Here is an 18,616-nt window from a genome sequence, read left to right as displayed (position 1 = left end):
GACAGCTCAGCTCAGGAACACAAGGCTGGTGACTGGATCAGGAAAATGAGGAGTTGTGGTGACTGGGTAAATTCTGTTTGCAAGTCCAGTGGTTTCTAGTCATGGATTTTTGACCCAATTCTACAAGGGTCTCTGGGAGTTGTCAGCCGAGAGTCATTGAAATGGGTTTGGGCTGAGTGTGACTTGGGGCATATTACCTGGATGGAGTCCTAAGGGAACTGGGATGGGGGCTGGCAAGGTGGTCCAGTGGGTGAAGAAGCCTGCTGTTAAACCTGAAGATGAGTTCAATCCCTAGGACCCACGTGGTGGACAAAGACAACTGACTCTCATAAACTGCCCTCTGAACACACACGTACAAACAAACATTTAAAAAAAGAATATTGGGGGTTGGGGATTTAGCTCAGTGGTAGAGCGCTTGCCTAGCAAGCTCAAGGCCCTGGGTTCGGTCCTCAGCTCTGGAAAAAAAAAAAAGGAGTATTGTTCCCAAACCACAACTGTCTATATTCCAGCCCTGCCTTGTTGAGCTCCTGTGACCTTCACTGTGCCCCAGTTTCTCATTTGTCAAATACAGATGACAGTGGCAGCATCGATCCCATAAGGTCGTTTGAACATCGAGCAGCAGTGTTTGGAAAAAGGCAATTATTACAGAAAGGCCACCTCCCGGGGAGCACAGAGTCAACCATGGTGTTTTTCTTTTTTGACTTTTCCAGACAGGGTTTCTCCGTGTAGCCCTGGCTGTCCTGAACTCGCTTTGGAGACCAGGCTGGCCTCGAACTCAGAGAGCCACCTGCCTCTGCCTCCCGAGTGCTGGGATTAAAGACGTGCCAAAGAGTTTTTCTTCTCAGCTGCTCACAGCCCTTCGTCCAATGCCTGGATTATAAGCGTTTGACACAAGGCAGAAAGAAAGTCAGAAAGAAAAATAAACCCAACATTGCATGACAGGTAGGAACCAGAGCCCGAATCCACGGCCGTGTTGGACATCTCTGTGTACATCCTAAATTGACTTGATCGTGACCCTGAGCCTACACAAGAAACGAAGGCTGACCGTGGGGCCCCATCTCCAGGGCAGAGGCAGAGTCCGGCTGGTGCAGGCACTTCTCAGAGCACAGGGCAGAGACTGGGTCTTCGGTCCAATTGTTCAAGTCAATGTGGCACCTTGCACACACTGAGCGTTAACACAGACCTGTGTCTGGCGAGCTCACTTCTTGTTATTTATAATTTATCTAAAAGTGTACATTCATTCTTGGAATTAAGGCAAAAAGACCTGTATATATACATATATATATATATATGTTATTTATATATATACAAATATGTGTGTGTATGTGTGTGTTTGTGTGTGTGTGTGTGTGTGTGTCTATTTATTTATAAAGGGTCTCACTATGTAGCCCTAGCTGACCTGGAACTCACTATGTAAACCAGGCTGGTATCAAACTCACAGAAATCTGCCTGCCTGCTTCTGCCTCAAGAGTTCGAGGCCAGCCTGGGCTACATTCCAGGACAGGCTCTAAAGCTACACAGAGAAACCCTGTCTCAAAAAAAAAAAAAAAAAAGTAAAATAAATATTTTAAATTCAAAGGCCCATCTGTGAACTCTGTGGGACTGGCCGAGGACCTCTTCGCTGTTCCTGTTTCCTGATGGGGAGATTTGCTCTTCACTCTTGGCTGGGGAGTAACTGGCCAGGAAGCAAGCTGCATCTCCTTAGCTCCCAGTTATGAGTGACAATACTTTCCATGGTCCTGAACTTTTTTTTTGTGGTTCAGTGCTGGGATCAAACCCAGGTCTTTACACATGTTAAGCCAACCTATACCGATGAGCAGCATCCCTGGGTTCCAAGCATTTGTTTTAAGAAGTAGATTCACAGCCGGGCGGTGGTGGCGCAGGCCTTTAATCCCAGCACTCGGGAGGCAGAGCCAGGCGGATCTCTGTGAGTTCGAGGCCAGCCTGGGCTACCAAGTGAGTTCCAGGAAAGGCGCAAAGCTACACGGAGAAACCCTGTCTCGAAAAACCAAAAAAAAAAAAAAAAGAAAGAAAAGAAAAAAAAAAAAGAAGTAGATTCACTGCTTTAAAAAAAAATGCAAAGTAAATTTAAAAAAATTTGAATTGCAGTAGTTCATTCTGTGAACGAATTCATCTGTGTGTGCCCCTTGAGGAGGGCACATGTGCCATGGTGTGAGAGGAAGGGTCGGAGAACAACTGCAGGAGCCGGTTCTCTCCACCATATGGGCTCTGGGAATTGAACAGGTCGTTAGGCATGGCGGGGAACACCAACAGCCACAGAGCCACCTCACCAGCCTTTTGCTGTTGCTGTTTTCTCCAGACGGGGTTTCTCTGTGTGTCTCTGGCCGTCCGCCCTGGAACTCTCTCAATAGACCAGGCTGGCCTCGAACTCACCAAGATCCGACTGCCTCTCCCTCCTGAGTGCTGGGATTAAAGGCGTGCGCCCACCACTGCCCGGCAATTTCACCAGTCTTAAAATGCCAATTGAAAAGGAGAAAGAGGAGGGAGAAAAAATAAGAGCTCTAGAGGAGTGGAAATTGATGGCACACCCCTCTAGGACATGAGTCTGTGATGTGAGTTATCAAACAGAGATCCGCCTGCCTCTGCCTCCCGAGCGCTGGGATTAAAGGCGTGCGCCACCACCGCCCGTTACTTTAAAATAATTTATTTATTGAGGGGGCACACACCACAGTGTATGAGCGGGGCTCAAAGGACCATTTTGGGAGATGGTTCTCTCCTTCCACCATGTGGGTTCTCAGGACTGAACTCAGGTCACCAGGCTTGGCAGCAAGCACCTTTACCTACTGAGCCCTCTTGCCAGCCCCATGATAGCCCTTTTCTAACACCCACTATACAGATCACCAAGCAGCTCCTCTCCCTAGTGAAGCCCCATTTCTCCTGTAAGAGTTGTATTGGAACCTTGGACCTCCCATGCCAGGCAAGTGCGGTACCACAGAGCCTGCCTTGATGTCAGCCTTTTCCACCCTCACTTTTAAGACAGGGTCTCTCCAAGTTTCCCAGGCTGGCCTCGAACTTGGAGCCCTCCTGCCTCAGCCTCTCCCTTAGCTGGAATTACAGGTCTGTAACACAGGCTAACCGAAAACCCATTCATGCTAATTGGCTTGAACGTGGCCAGGATCCGGCTAATGAAGTATAGTGCAGAGTCCACCTCCTGTTGTCTGTGGCCCGCTCTGAGGGGGACAGAATTGTGACTCTGAGACTTGAGTTGAGTCAACCCATCATTCATGCCGTGGACACCCAAAAAGACAACAGTCTAGAACTTCAAAGAACGGAGAGAACAGGCCACCGCGCCGCATTCTGCCTGCCTACTGGTGACAATTTGCCAACAGGTGTACCTTTCCATCTGCAGCCGGCTTCCATGGTGCAGGAGTAACTCTGTTGCAGAACCAAATCCTCCACGTGGCTCTTCCCAGGCAGGCATCATTCCCAACCTAAAAAAAAAAAACCCAAGAGCTGGGTGTGTTCAGCTCAGGTCACTGGGCAACGCCCTCTACTGCCTCTCTGAGGCACTTGGGGACACCATAGCCTGCAGCCTCCTCACCCCCTTCTCTCCTCCAGTCCCAACCCACCCACTCCATCTTCTCCTTCTTCCTACCAACCCTTCACCCAAGCTCATTGTCCTTACCAAGCTGGGCTCTGATAGAACGAAACAGAAAGGGGATCAGATCCAGGCAATTTCTGTGCTCGGCGCTCTACAGACTCACCTGCCTCGGAGAATCCATGAATTGCTCTGGGTGTAGCCACCTCCTAGACAGGCTGGACTGGCTAGTCTCCACTTGGCTACTCTCTGCTCTCCTCCACCCTGCTGGGCCTGGGAGGTTGCCCTGGAGGACTTCATAACTAGGGTACTGTGGGTTTGGCAGTGGGAGCCACTGTCTGAGATCATGAGAGGAGAAGGATATTGGGTGTTTATTTCCCTGCTGTGTCTATCAAAGGGCACAGCTGTTATTGTTACTGGGGTCGTCAGAGCAGAGACTGGGCACTGGCAGCCGCAACAAGCCAGTCTCAGCCACCCAGCCACAACAGCCAGCCAAAGAGTTAAGCCAGTGAAAAGCAGAGAAAGATTTCCTCATCGTGGCCACACTGAGATAAGAGGCCCCGTGACCCTGAGTCCATCTTTGGGGTCCTGATGTGAGGTTCAGGTTTAATGGAGGTCATGAGGTATGCTTAGCTAAGCCGTCTTGGTCAAAGTGTGGCCCTGCCCGTCACTGACCAGGTGCTCTCCGGGCTCCAGTCTCCGGCAAGTTGTCAGGACCCTGTGAAAATGTCTTCCTGGGAGACAAGTTCCCTCTAGCTGGTGCCAGGCTTCTTCAGCCTTTTCTTTCTCTCAGGATAAGATTGCTGGGGGAAATTCCAGTTCCTTGGGGACCATTGTTTCAGTAATGTGATGGCCCAAGGCGGGGGCACAGAGCAGCTCTCTCTCTACCCACACCCACACCCACTCACAGGCTTTCAGGTAGCCCAAGTTGATCTCCAATGTGCTTTGTAGCTGATAATGACCTTAAACTTCTGATCCTCCTTCCCCTACTACCTCTAAGTGCTGGGATTACAGGCACGCGCCACCACACCAGGTTTATGGAGATAAAACCCAGAGCTTTGTGTATACTGGGAAAGTACCGGGCTACATCCCCACAAGTGTGTCTTCAGGGTATCTTCACTTCTGCAAGGACTGTTTCGTTATCTGAGGCCCTTCCTTACTACTACAACTTTGTTATGGATTGAGACCCAAGGAGGAGATGGCCACCTACCAGGCAAGGAAAGGGGCTGAGAGATTCTCCTTCCCAGCCCTCGGGAGGAACCAAGCCTGTCAGCACCCGCATCCCAAGCTTCTAGCTTCCGGAATTTCTGCTGTTGATACCATGACAGTGGCTTGATCTAGAGACCCCAGCAAACCAACACAAACCCTTTCTGGGTTTTGGAGATGGCTCCTTCCCCTCTCTGGGTCTGGAGTGAAAACTCAGGTTGAAGCTGGGCCCTTGCTACCTCAGCATCTCCTGTTGCCCCCCCTTAGCCTTATCCATGCCTCCGTTCCTCCATTAATTTATCTTCTGTTATCCTTGTTCACAAAACCATCACAAAGGCAAGAAAAGGTTCCATCTGTGCAAACAGTGGGACTTCTCTATCAGCAGAAAGCATCGCTTTTTTTTTTTTTTTTTTTGCTGTTTATGTTATCCAGAAGGATGAAGGGACACTAGAGGGGACTTGCCACTTTGGATTTAGTTTGGGTAGTGTAATATTTTGTCACCCTCAAGATAAAAGAATGCTTGAGTTCCAGGACAGCCAAGACTACACAGAGAAACCCTGTCTCAAATAAAACAAAACAAAACAAAAGATAAAAGAATCTAAATTGGGCATGGTGGCTCTCACCTTTCATCCCAGCACTCAGTAAGGAAGAGGCAGGCAGATCTCTGTGAGTTCAAGGCCAATCAAGGCTACTTAGTAAGACCCTGTGTCAAAAGAGAGAGGAAGAGAGAGAGAGAGAGAGAGAGAGAGAGAGAGAGAGAGAGAGAGAGAGTGAGTGAGTAGCTGGGTATGGTGGCATTCCTTATAATCTCAAGAAGCGGAGGCAGAGGACTGCCTGGAGTTTAAGGACAGCCTGGACGTCATGGCAGGACCCACCTTGAAGGACCTATTAACAATGAGAAGGACAGGGAATGTTGGGTTGAGGACACGTGTACTCAGATTTAGACACTGCCTCAGAGGCATTGGGGGAGATTACAGGAACAGCCTTTATAAGAACATTACTTCAAGAGGAATGGGATGTTTTTCAGAAATTAAATTTTGACACCGCCCATGAGCAGCCAAAAATATGATGGCTTTTGCTGTCTGAATAATTCCACCTTAAAAAAGACTTGCAGAAAAACAGCCGGGGGAGGAGGCATGTGTATCCAAGAGGCAGTGCATGCCAAAATGCCAGCCTCTACTCTTTAAGACAGGGTCTCAAGTAGCACAGGCTAGCCTTGAACTGGCTATGAACATCTGATCTCCTTGCCCCTACCTCCCCAGGGCTGGGCTTAAAGGCATGTACCACCTCAGTTTTATGCAACCCTGGGGATTGAACCCAGGGCATCCTGCTTGCTAGGCAAACACTTTATCCACCGAGACACATCCCCAGCCCCAGGAGCTACTATAGAATAATTCCCAGAAGGGTGAAGTCCAGGCAACCTTTCTGACCTGGTGGTGGGGAGCACAGGAAGGTATGATGGTGTAAGATTACGTATTTAAATTAAGAAGCAGAAGGCAGGCAGTGGGGGCGCACACCTTTAACCCCAGCACTCAGCGGGCAGAGGTAGGTGGGTCTTTTGAGTTCCGAGGCCAGCCTGGTCTACAGAGCGAGTTCCAGGACACCCAAGGCTACACAGAGAAACCCTGCCTGGAAAGATAGGAAGGAGGGGGGAGGAGGGGAGAGGAGAAGGGGAGGAGAGGGAAGGAGAGGGGAGGGGAAAAGAGAAATGGAGCTAGCTTTAGGATAGGAGGTGAAGGTACAAATTTACATGAACATTCACAGAGATCTTAGAAATGCTGTGGAGAACTGAATTATGCTGAGGGATTAGGGAAAACACATGATTAAAAAAAAAAGGGACAGATGACAAATTTGGGGCAATCAGTCCAGTGAATTCTCCTTGCCCCTATTTCCCCAGGGCTGGGCTTAAAGGCATGTACCAGTGGGCAGCAGAAGAGCTTCTCAACTGAGTTGTTGGACAGATAGAAGTGACGGACAGCAGATGACTGAGTAACCACAAGCTCTAAGGGCTTGCTGATGATCTGCAGTAAACACTTGGGAGGGGGAGAGGGAGAGAGAGAGAGAGAGAGAGAGAGAGAGGGAGGGAGGGAGGGAGGGAGGGAGAGAGGGAGGGAGGAGCTGGTGTTGTGAGCTGCTACTCTACAGGGTGATAGGAACCAAACTCGGGTTCTCTGCAAGAGCAGCCAGTGCTCTTAACCTCTGAGCCATCTCTCCAGCCCCTGGTCATCATCCTAAACCACTCTAGGGGTTTGCTGGGTCTGGAAACGAGGCTGTGGTGGTGTGTGAATGAAGAAATGACAGACAGACACAGAAGGGGAGCCAGGATGGGGTGGGCTGTGCTCACTACAATGCAAGCGGAAACCGGGAGTGTTTATTTTGTAGGGCACAAGGACTGGTCAGCGTATCTCATGGGAGGTCTCCGTAGGAGAGCAGTCTTAGGCTACAAACAGCAGAGAAGAGGAAGCTTTGTCTCAAGGCGATACTATCTTGTGGCTTTTTGTTGTTACAGACACCGGTTAATCCTTAGTAAACACTTGTACTTGCACCAGAGGAAGGCTGAGTCACACAGCAAGTCATACCCGCAGTAAACACTTGGATCGTGTGTGTGTGTGTGTGTGTGTGTGTGTGTGTGTGTGTGTGTGTGTGTGTGTGTTGTGCCTTTGCCATCCCTATAAGCCTCATCTGGGGAAGGCTTTGACATTTCCATGGGCTAAGGCATCAAGGTCCTTGACACGGCTGTACCCACATCAACAACACGGGTTCCCTGGTTAGCGCAGTGCTCAGACTCTGGACCTCAGGTACTTTATAGCCTTGCTATCCTTTGAGTCTCAAGTTTAAAGTAGAAAGCTGTTTTCTTTGGCCAGCAGGTGCTGGCCTCTTTCACAATAAACCCAGAAATGCCATCATTCAGGTTCTGTGCAACAGACATTAGTGATCTGAATTTCCAATGTGACAAACCTACCTTTCTAGTCCTGCCTATTTCATACCTGCCCAGACTCCACCCACAAGTTTCCAGCCTGGGCCTTTTTGCTCAATGGATTTTTCTCCTTCAGGAATGCTTGACATCTTCTCCGCCTATGAAAACCCTATACATTTCCCAACACCCACATCAAGAGTTGCCTCCTCCCGGCTGGACTAATTTCCCTGTTTTGCTCAGTGGGTTGAGCCTGGGCCCCCAGGCTTGCTCTGTGCTCCCATCCTCCTTTCCCAACCAACTGACTACTTGTCTGTTTTCCCTCCTTCCCTACTCTGCCTTCTCCCCCTCCCCTTCCTTTTTCTTTTTGCAAGTAGATGTGTGTGTGGTGTGTATGCATGTATATGCCTTCCCATGTGTGTAAGCACAATTGTGTGTGTGCCTGTGTATTCAGAGGCCTGAGGTTTTACATTGGGTGTCTTCCTCAGTTGTTCTTCACTTTATTAACAGGGACAGGGTCTCTCATTGAAGCCAGAGCTTGCCAGCTTACCTAGCTAGCCAGCTTGTTCCAAGATCCTTTGTCTCCAGCAGGCCACCGTACCTACCCAGCAGCTATATGGGGGTCCAGATGCTAGGCAAGAGCTTTACCTACTTGGCCATTTCCCTAGCCTGAGTCCCGCTTCTTTTCGAGCAGGGTCTTTGAGCCTCTACCCTGTCCAGCTGGAGGACAGACCTATGCCACATGAAAAAGCTTCAGTCAGCAATACAGGTCATAGATGACAATAATCCTGAAGGTTATGTTACCTCATGGCTTCTGGTTGTTTTAAGGGTTTGGGGTGTTTTGGTTTTGTTTTCTGAGACAGGATCTCACTGTGTAGCCCTGGCTGTTCTGGAACTCTGTTGACCAGGCTGGCCTTGAACTCACAGAGATCCACCTGCCCCTGCCTCCCAAGTGCTGGGATTGAAGGCGTGTACCACACCGCCTGCTAGGTGTTTTTTGTTTGTTTGTTTGTTTGTTTGTTTGTTTAAAGATTTATTTTTATGCTTATGCATTTGTGGGTTTGTGTACCTGAGTGTAGCTGCCTGCAGAAGTCACACGTCAGGTCCCTTGGTGCTGGGGTTACAGGTAGTTGTAAGCCACTGGATATGGGTGCTGAGAGCCCAACTCCAGCCATCTCTCAGTATCTGTTTATTTTGAAACACGGTCTCATTTTGTAGCTCAGATTGGGGTGGAACTCACTATATAGCTCAGGGTGGCATGGGACTTACAGCAATCCCCTTGCCTCAGCTTCCTAATTACTGGCACGGAACACTAACATCTGCTTTACCTGGTGACTCTGTAGCCATATTCTGGGCAAGTATACTCTCTGATGTTCGCACAAGGACAAAATCACCTTGTGACACATTTCTCAGAACATATGCCTAGCTTTAAAATATGCATGACTTCACTTTACAACAGAGGTTGGCAAGCTAAGGCCTGAGCATGATTGAAAAACCATGCTAAGAAGGAGAAGGAGAAGGAGAAGAAAATGATCAAAAGGAGACTGTTTGGTAACACAGGGTTGGAATATAAAATTCAAATTTCAGTGCCTATAAGTAAATCTCTACAGAAGCATCCACAGCCTATGTATGTTTTAGAAGAAATATGAGGTCCAGAGAGCTTCATGATCCACTCTCCCACCCATCTCAGAAGTACCTGCTGATCCTACTTTACAGTGAGTGTTGTGATGACTCAATCACTGGGTTGAGACACCGAGAATCTGAGCATACATCCTCCAGAATCATTGTGTAATGGAGATAATAACCACCTTGGCCTGAAGTTGACATCAACATCAAATAAGAACATACACTTAGAAATGTACGAAAACACCCTATAAATCCTATGATGTACCGAAAAGATAAAGTGGTAAAATGAGAAAATGGTATTTTCATCCATCCCTTCCTTTAAAGCTTTCATTTGAACGTCAAACTTTTAGGGAAAATTCACTTTTGGAGTTTTTGTTTTTATTCTAAAAATTATTACTTTTTTTATTTAGCGGGGTGTTGGGGGAGGGGCTGTTGCATGTGCCATGGCTCCTGTGACTTGTGAGAATTGGTCCTCTTCTTCCACCCTGGGAGTTCCGGGTTTGAACTCAGGTCGTCAAGCTTGGAGGTAGGCACCTTTACCTGCTGAGCCATCTTGCTGGCAGTTTTTATTGATTTATTTTGAGACAGGGACTCATTATATATATAGCCTTGGCTGGCCTAGAACTTGCTATTTAGACCCGACTGGGCCACGAACTCATAGAGATCCACCTGATTCTGGAGAGCTGGGATTAAAGGCATGGGCTGCGGACTCAGGTTTTATTTATTTTTTTAATTAATTAATTTATTTATTTATTTTGGTTTTTCGAGACAGGGTTTCTTTGTGTAGCTTTGCGCCTTTCCTGGAACTCACTTTGTAGACCTTGAACTCACAGAGATCTGCCTGCCTCTGCCTCCCCAGGGCTGGGATTAAAGGCGCGCGCCACCTCCGCCCTCAGGTTTTATTTTTAAATCATGATAGGGGCACATGTTTTCTCCCTCCCGACTTTGTTCTGTGTGAATCCACGTACAATTACATTTTTCCCATTTTCTTCAGTGTCTTAATTGGCCCTTACAAATAGCTCAGGAAGGAACTGGGACACGTTCGCTTAATCCGTTTTGCATGCCAGGAACCTGAGGGAATTCTCGGCTGACTGCGGGACTTTGACCTTCCTCAGGAGGCCAGAACTTTCAACGCCGGCCACTAAAACCAGACCCATAGGAACCAGCTTTCCGCTCAGGGTTCCTTCCTTGGTCCTCTGCACGCCTCTCTCGGGCCCTCCCTGGAGCAGGTGGTAGGTTCCGTGCCCACCGCGCATGCGCGCGGGGCGCCATACGGGGGCGTGGCCGGGCGGGCCCGGAGGCGGGGCCTGCGCGCGCCGGGAGGAAGAGCCGGGATTTGGGCCGCGGCGGGAGCCGGAGTCGCCGTCACTCAAGTGCGCAGGCGCCTGGCGGTTACCGGTCTCGCCATGGAGCGGAAAGGTGAGCGGCGGAGCGGCCTCCGCCACGAGGAACGACGGCGGCTCCCGAGTGGGCGCCGGGCGCCCCTCCTAGCCGCTGTCGCGGCCCGCAGAAGCGGCTTCGCCCTCGCCGCCGGCCCCTTGGCCGCGGCGTCCTCGGGCGCCCCCCGTCCCCGCCCCTCGCTCCGCAGCCCCCAGGCCCGGGCGGCGAGGCCTCATGGTCGGCCCGAGCCCCTGCGGGCGCGCCGAGCCCACTGGCAGCCGCCGTGCAGCCCGGGCAGCCGGCCCCGCGCTCGGCCCGCAGCCGCAGGCCCTGTGGCCCCGCGTTCTCGCGCCATTCCCCACCTCCCTCTTACCTCGGCCCTTCATCCATCCTTCTTCTCTCCCGCAGTGCTCGCGCTCCAGGCCCGAAAGAAAAGGACCAAGGCCAAGAAGGACAAAGCCCAAAGGAAGTGAGTCTTGTACCCCCCACATCCCACCCTTTGCGTCTCTTCGGGGACCTCCTCCCGGGTTGCGCGCCTCGGACGCGCACGGGGTTCGGGCGGCTCCCCCAACCCCACCCCGCCACATGGCTTCTGGGCTGCTGGGTGAGTCGCCCTCCGGGAACCATGTGGAAGGGTGCTGGGGCGCCAGGCCCGGGTCTTAGCAGCTCCCCGGGCCTGCTGGAAAGGACCGGCGCCTGCCGGGCACCGCTCCCCAACTGCACCGAGGAGGCCTCAGTGTGGGCCGGCGGCCGGAGCTGGTAATCATTACCTGCCTGTTTGTGAACTCTGCTCTTCCTTGCTCCGCAGCGTCTTCACTTGCCTCCTATGCCCGTCTGCACGCTAGGTCATCAGGACATTGTTGAATGAATTTTCCCTGTTTACTCTTGGTCCTGCCAACCACACGCTCGCTTGGGTAGAGCAGGGCGACCGGGAGCCTTTCTCTCGCCTGGTTAGTGTTCGAGGCGCATTTCTTTCAGCGTGCGGGCCGACTACGTTACATTCTGCACTACCGGCTGGCGAGTTATCAGGTCCTCAGCCGAATAGAGTTAGCGCAGTTATGTCGAAAGACTAATTACACCTGCCGTTTGGGTGATTCTGGCTTGGTGGACTGAGTGCCACACTTTCCCATCTGATGTGTTGTGTGGTGTGGTGGGGGTGGGGGTGGTGCAGAGAGGGCACAGCCTGGTAGAAACCCGCCGGGTAGAGGGCTTCAGCAAATCGTGGTCTTTTTTGTTGTTGTTGTTTGTTTTGAGACAGAGTCTCCCTGTGTTGCCTTGGCTGGAACTTTCCATGTAGACCAGGCTGGCCTCGAATTCACAGAGACCTGCTTGTCTCTTCCTCGAGAGTGCTGGGATTAAAATGCTTGCAACACCAAGCCAAGCAAGTGAGCATGGAGTAGCATTAAGAACGCTCTCATACTAACATTTAGTTGCAGAAGCCCCTCGAGGTCGTATTACAAAGTTCTCTACCCAGCGCTTGATTTCAGGCGCGTTATTTTCTGTGGTTTTCCACTCATCTGATCTTTTGTGCTGTGCACCATCCAGTTGAGTCTGCACGGATCTAACACAAATTAGAGGTCTGCCTAGGTCACCTTGCTGAATGACAGTTCCAGATTGGGTGGGTTGGGTGTGTTGTTTTGGAGGCTCCCTGGTGTTTGGAAAGGACTTGAAATGACTTCTTCTTGAGTAGGACCAGAGGTAAGTGACTGTCACCTCTTGCTCCATTTTCTGTTGTGTGTCTTAGGAAATTTTTTTTGTTTTGTAAGCACTTGACCGTGGTGTGGGCAGATGTGCTCAGGTTCTTGTGTTGATTTCTATTTAGGGACTGTTCAGAACTAGGTGTTTTGTTTTGTTTTTTTCAAGACAGAGTTTCTCTGTGTAACAATCCTAGCTGTCCTGGAACTCATTCTGTAGACCAGGCTGGCCCGAAGGCCTAGAGATCTGCCAGCCTCTGCCTCCCCAAGTGCTGGGATTAAAGGCATGCTCCAGGCAGAACTAGTTTTTAATCTTACGTTAATTGGTTAATAGAAACAGCAAGGGGCTAACCCAGCTCTTGTATGCAGTTGGGATTTCAGTGCCTGTTGGGGAAGCCGTGTGAATGTGTTTCATAACGTGCTTTCTGATGGAAGGAGGAAATTATTTTATTAATCATTTAAAAGAGTTCTTTTTTTTCCCCCCCGCTCTCATTTTGTTGTTTTGGTTTTTCTCTGAGTGGCCCTGACTGTCCTGGGGCTCACTCTGTAGACCAAACTGGCTGAACTCAGAAATCTGCCTCCCTAGTGCTGGGGTTAGAGGCATTGGACACCACCCTCGGTTTCAGAGGGTTTTGAATCGAGTCTCACTATGTAGCCTAAGCTAGTCTTGAACTTGCAGTAATCCTCCTGCCTCAGCCTCCAGAATGATAGGATTACTGATCCTGTGCCATCATGCTTAGCTAGCTAATCACCTGTTTGGTTTGTTTTTAGACGTTACATATCCCAGGCCACCTGTCCTGTGTAAGACATGGGATTTTGCCGGGCGGTGGCGCACACCTTTAATCCCAGTACTCGGGAGGCAGAGGCAGGCGGATCTTTGTGAGTTCGAGGCCAGCCTGGGTTACCAAGTGAGTTCCAGGAAAGGCGCAAAGCTACACAGAGAAACCCTGTCTCGGAAAACCTAAAAAAAAAAAAAAAAAAGACATGGGATTTTATTTTGATATTAGGGTGAATCACACTGTCATTTGGTGAGTGAATGTGTGTGGATGGTCACATACTTAGCGGATATTCAATACTGCAGATTGTCTAGGTTGAACATGCAGTGTGTGTGTATGAACATTTGCTTGTGTGTGTGTGCGCGCGCTGCTCGAGTGCAAGGGCTGTGGTGTGAATGTGTGGGTCAGAGGCCAACTTTTAGAGGTTGGTTCTCTTCTCACCATGTAGGTTGCAGGGGTTGGACCTGGGTCTTCAGGCCTGGTGCACCACTGCGCCGTCTCGCCCGCCCTGCATGTACTCCTTTTCAAAAGCAGGCTTTTTAAACTTTGTGTTAAGCTACTCTTAAGCTCACTACTGCAGGTAACTTATTGTTGTCTGTGTTCTTAATTATTTCTGTGCTTGCCTATTGTGCTGTTACAGAATAAAGAGCTAGCAGTTATTTTACTGATTATAACTCTCCGTCCCTCTTGTTTCTCCAGTCTCTTTTCAAATAGTTGAAAAGTCTGATTAACTTGGTTAGAGTCCTGTGTTAGAAGCTGCTCCTGGCCCAGGTAACTGGACCTTGTTTCTCTGTATTCCTGACACCTTGGCTCTTTTGCATCTCTAAGCTGCCAGGAAGCTGTCAGGAAGGCCCGCCACAGTTTGGTCTTCCGAGTAAGGCAGATCTGATTTGCATTCTGATTGCAGGCTGACCTTGGACACAGTTAGTCTTACATACCTTTATGACCAGTAGCTCAACCGTAGTGAAAGATGGTCAGGACTGAACAGTACAAAAAGTAAGTGTTCACGTGTACAGTCTTAGCACCTTCTCAGTATAGTGTAGGCATGATGTGGTACTGAAGGAATGGATTGTCCGGATGCTGTGGAGTTCTGTAAAACTAGAACCCAGGCACTTGGGGCAGTGTGCCATGGTCATGGAGCTGGCTGCCAGGGCACTGCTCCTGCCTCCAGAGCACAGTCCCTGTGGGTCCTTTGGGTCTTTGTGCTGAAAGGTTATGGGAAGGTAAACTTCCTTGAACAATTTCTTCTCCACCCTACTGTTTCAGACTGTCTTCTTCCTCCTTTCCTTTCCTTTCCTTTCCTTTCCTTTCCTTTCCTTCCATTTCCTTCCATTCCTCTTTCCCCTTCCCTTCCTCTTCCCCTTCCTCCCTCCCTCCCTTTCTCCCCCTCCCCCTTCCCTCCCTTCCTTCCTTCCTTCCTTCCCTCTTTTTCCCCCAACAAGACGGAGTATCTGTGTATCCCTGGCTGTCCTGGAACTCTCTGGGTAGATGAGGCTGTCCTTGAACTCACAGGATCAGCCTGCTTCTGTGCTGGGACTAAAGTCGTGTGCCACATGCCTGGCTAGACATTTTCTATTTACTGACATTAGATAGTTGGGTGGTGATGAGTTTTGCTTTATAGGTGGTTTGGCAGTTACCTCTTTAGAGATCTGCAAAGCTAGGACTGGGACCTGGGTCTGGCATGCTCTGTAGCCACATGTCTCGATGGGGACAAACAAAGCCTGAGAGGAAGAGCTTGTGCTTGTGAGTGAACCTGTGTATTACCTCTGAATACCATGATGCGCCTTCTCCCTGTGAGCACTGGATTCCGGTGTGTGCAGGAGGGCTTGCACGCCTTTCTCGGTTTGCCGTACGCTTTTAGGTTCCAGTTATTGGTTGTTTGCACATGGTTTGGAGCCCAGGAGCAAGAGTGGGTTTCACACCTGTTTCGTTCTGTAGCTTGGGAGGTTAGTTGTGACAGCCATTTCCACTGTGCTGGGAGTTAGGTAACCTTATAGGTGTTGTGCAGGTCTAGTTGTGTGATTAGGTAACCTTATAGGTGTTGTGCAGGTCTAGTTGTGTGGTTGAGCTGGGGAAACACGTATGCTCGATCTAGTACTCTAAGCTGGGCAGGAGATACTGTTTTTATCTGTTTGTTTTCCATAAATTAAATTCTCACATTGAAAGTTTATCAGGGAAAATTGGCAAAAGTTCCTAACAGTGTCATCTAGAAAGCAGAGCCAGTATACCTGAAACTTGGAACTTAGTTCTTTATCATTTCATACAGTGTGCATGCTCCCTTTGGGTGGTTTTTAAGATTGGCTTTCTTCACCACATTTTAGATGTGTTTCCGTATCGAGACACAAGGAGTAGCCTCACTGAGTGTTTCAGTACGTGGGCTACCATAGTTGAGTGCCTGTTAACAAACATAAACTTTATCTATTTACTTATTTATGGTTTTTTTTTTTTTTTTTTTTTTTTTTTTTTTTTTTTTTAAAGATTTATTTATTTATTATGTATACAGTGTTCTGCCTGCTTGAATACCTACAGGCCAGAAGAGGGCACCAGATCTCATTACAGATGGTTGTGAGCCACCATGTGGTTGCTGGGAATTGAACTCAGGACCTCTGGAAGAGCAGCCAGTGCTCTTAACCACTGAGCCATCTCTCCAGCCCCTATTTATGGTTTTTTGAGACAGTTTTTCTGTGTAGCCCTGGCTGTCCTGCAACTTACTCTTTAGGCCAGGCTGCCTCCTGAGTGCTGGGATTAAAGGCGTGCGCTGTATTTAGAGTTTTCCTGCCTTGCCCACAGTCAGAAAACTCTGTCACCCGCCAGTCCCACAGCCGCTCAGACCCAACCAAGTAAACACAGAGACTTATATTGGTTACAAACTGTATGGCCGTGGTAGGCTTCTTGCTAACTGTTCTTATAGCTTAAATTAATCCATTTCCATAAATCTATACCTTGCCACGTGGCTTGTGGCTTACCGGTGTCTTCACATGCTCCTTGTCATGGTGGCAGCTGGCAGTGTCTCCCTCAGCCTTCCACTTCCCAGAATTCTTCTCCTCCTTGTCCCGCCTGACTTCCTCCTGCCTGACTACTGGCCAGTCAGTGTTTTATTTACCAACCAATCAGAGCAACACATTTGCCATACAGAACGTCCCACAGCAGTGTGCCACTACTACCTGGCAACAAACATAAACTTTATAAGACCCCAAATGGAATCATTAGGCGTGCTTTCCCCAGTTAACATCATGAGTAGTTTTTGCATATTTTATCTCTCTGTTGACTCCTTTTAGTTTCTGGCTGAACTTTAGGTCAGATAAATAACTGGGGTGGATGTGGAATATTGCTCACATAGCTAGTTCCTTAGGACAGAGTCTTAGAAGTGATATTAAAGATTTTAGTTCATGAGGCTGGAGAGGTAGCTCAGCAGTTAAGAGCACTAGCTGCTCTTCCAGAGAACCTGGGTTCAATTCCCAGCACCCACATGGCAGCTCACAACTGTCCAGTTCGAGGGGATCTGACACCTTCACACCAATGCACATAAAATGAATTTAAATAAATTATTTAAAATAAAAAAGATTTTAATTCATATTGTCCATGTATTCTCTGGAAAGGTTTTATTTAGCCAGATTAGCTTATATCAACCCTGGCCATTTCAGAGTCTCTGTTTCCTGTTCTTGTGATGCAGCAATAAGGGGGGAAGTGAGCCCGGAGTGAGAGCTTCAGCAGGTAACACTGGCTCTTGTGGAGGACCTAGGTTCAGTTCCCAGCGCCCACATCAGGGCTCTGACTTCAGTTCTGGGGGACGTGCCCTCTTCTGGCCTCCTGGGGCACCAGGTGTGCATGTGATACACATACATACAGCCAGGCAAAACATCATGCACAAACTGAAAATAAAGGAAAGTAAGAGATTAAGTATGAAAGTTACATAATGTACTAGGTGCTAAGGCAGGAAGGCGAGGATTGGGAGTGAACAGTTGCACATGTAATTGGGTGGAAGTGCTTTGAGACGGTGGCCTGCACAACAGCAGGGCCAGTGCTGGAGTCCGAGGCTCAGCACAGTAGTCCACAGGAGCAGTGCTTGGATCTTTTCAGACTGGGCAGTCTGCAGGGCAGCCCTCTGACCCTGTCCGAAAGATTGAGCCCAGGGATTGTGCATACGAAGCAGGGACCGCACCCTTTTACACCTTTTACACCCTGATTACACCCTTTTTAAAGATGTTTTTGTTTTTTTCACAGATCCACAAGGTGTTCAGTATCATGCCCCGAAAGATTTTTTTGTTTTGTTTTTTTTGAGACAGGGTTTCTCTGTGTAACTTTGCGCCTTTCCTGGAACTCGCTCTGTAGACCAGGCTGGCCTTGAACTCACAGAAATCCGCCTGCCTCTGCCTCCCAAGTGCTAGGATTAAAGACGTGCGCCACCAACCGCCTGGCACCCCGAAAGATTTTATTATTACTACTATTATTATTAATGTATATGTGAGTGCCTTTAGAGACCAGAAGGTGTCAGTCCCCTGGAGCTGGAGTTACAGGCAATTGGGAGCCACCATGTGGGTGCTGGGAACTGAACCCTGGTCTTCTACAAGAGCAGCCAGACCTCATGACTGCTGAGCCATCTCTCCCTGTTTTTTTGCTTTTTTCCCCCCCTATTTGTGTGTGTGTGTGTGTGTGTGTGTTTCTCTGTGTATCCTTGGCAGTCCTGTGAGGCAGGAACTCAGATCTGCCTGCCTCTGCTACCCAGTGTTGGGATTAAAGGCGTGTGCTACCACCACCTGGCCCTTTTCTCACTCTTAAAGCTATTTATAAATGGTTTATCCTTTGTCATGTGGAATATTTGTATTTCTCACCTTCTTACAGGCTTTTTGGACTTAATGTATTTTAACATAAAATGTTTTTTTTTTTTTCAAGTGGCCAATTCTTCTGAAAATTTCAGTGTTAACTTGTAATTTTAATTGTATGGCTTTATTAAATTTAAGTCTGTGTTTTTTTTTTTTTTTTTTTTTTTTTTTTGGTTTTTCGAGATAGAGTTTCTCTGTGTAGTTTTGCGCCTTTCCTGGGACTCACTTGGTAGCCCATGCTGGCCTCGAACTCACAGAGATCCGCCTGGCTCTGCCTCCCGAGTGCTGGGATTAAAGGCGTGCGCCACCACCGCCCGGCCAAGTCTGTGCTTTTAAAATTGCATCTCAAGAACTCCTCTTGTCAGAAATGTTTTCTCCCTTAACAGGTTACGTGTTAGCTTATTTTGCTTACATGGGTGTTTGCACAGTGAGACCCAGGCTTGCCAGCCTATTAAGATGCCAAAGTAAATGAGACTGTGGGGTACCTACAGACTCTCCTGTTAAAGGGAAGTGTTCTTTAATCCCAGCACGTGGGAGGCAGAGGCAGGTGGATCTCTGAGTCGAGGACAGCCCTGTTTTGAAGAAAACAGAAACAAACAAGGGAAGCAAAGAGAGAGGTCAGCTAGAATCTAGGTTTT

At 48.9% G+C, this 18,616-nt stretch overlaps 1 protein-coding gene and 1 long non-coding RNA gene across 2 annotated transcripts in view; one reads left to right on the top strand and one right to left on the bottom strand.

Annotated features, from left to right (window-relative positions):
• Positions 1 to 11,171, bottom strand: part of LOC128114434 (uncharacterized) — a 33,276-nt gene extending 22,105 nt beyond the window's left edge. Inside the window, exons 1-2 of the long non-coding RNA XR_008219767.1 lie at positions 11,059 to 11,171; positions 3,357 to 3,452 (exon numbers count right to left, since the gene is read on the bottom strand). This is a non-coding gene — a long non-coding RNA (uncharacterized LOC128114434). The remainder of the gene's footprint in view (positions 1 to 3,356; positions 3,453 to 11,058) is intronic.
• Srpk1 (SRSF protein kinase 1) overlaps positions 10,500 to 18,616 on the top strand; it is a 44,961-nt gene continuing 36,844 nt past the window's right edge. The window contains exons 1-2 of the mRNA XM_052744425.1: positions 10,500 to 10,724; positions 11,094 to 11,154. Of these exons, the coding sequence (XP_052600385.1) occupies positions 10,712 to 10,724; positions 11,094 to 11,154 (74 nt within the window). The 5' untranslated portion in view covers positions 10,500 to 10,711. The remainder of the gene's footprint in view (positions 10,725 to 11,093; positions 11,155 to 18,616) is intronic.

The sequence above is a fragment of the Peromyscus californicus genome, unplaced genomic scaffold (assembly GCF_007827085.1).
Source record: "Peromyscus californicus insignis strain IS unplaced genomic scaffold, ASM782708v3 Scaffold_19__1_contigs__length_69161282, whole genome shotgun sequence".
Classification (NCBI taxonomy): Eukaryota; Metazoa; Chordata; class Mammalia; order Rodentia; family Cricetidae; genus Peromyscus; species Peromyscus californicus.
This window is presented reverse-complemented; position numbering and strand designations above follow the sequence as displayed.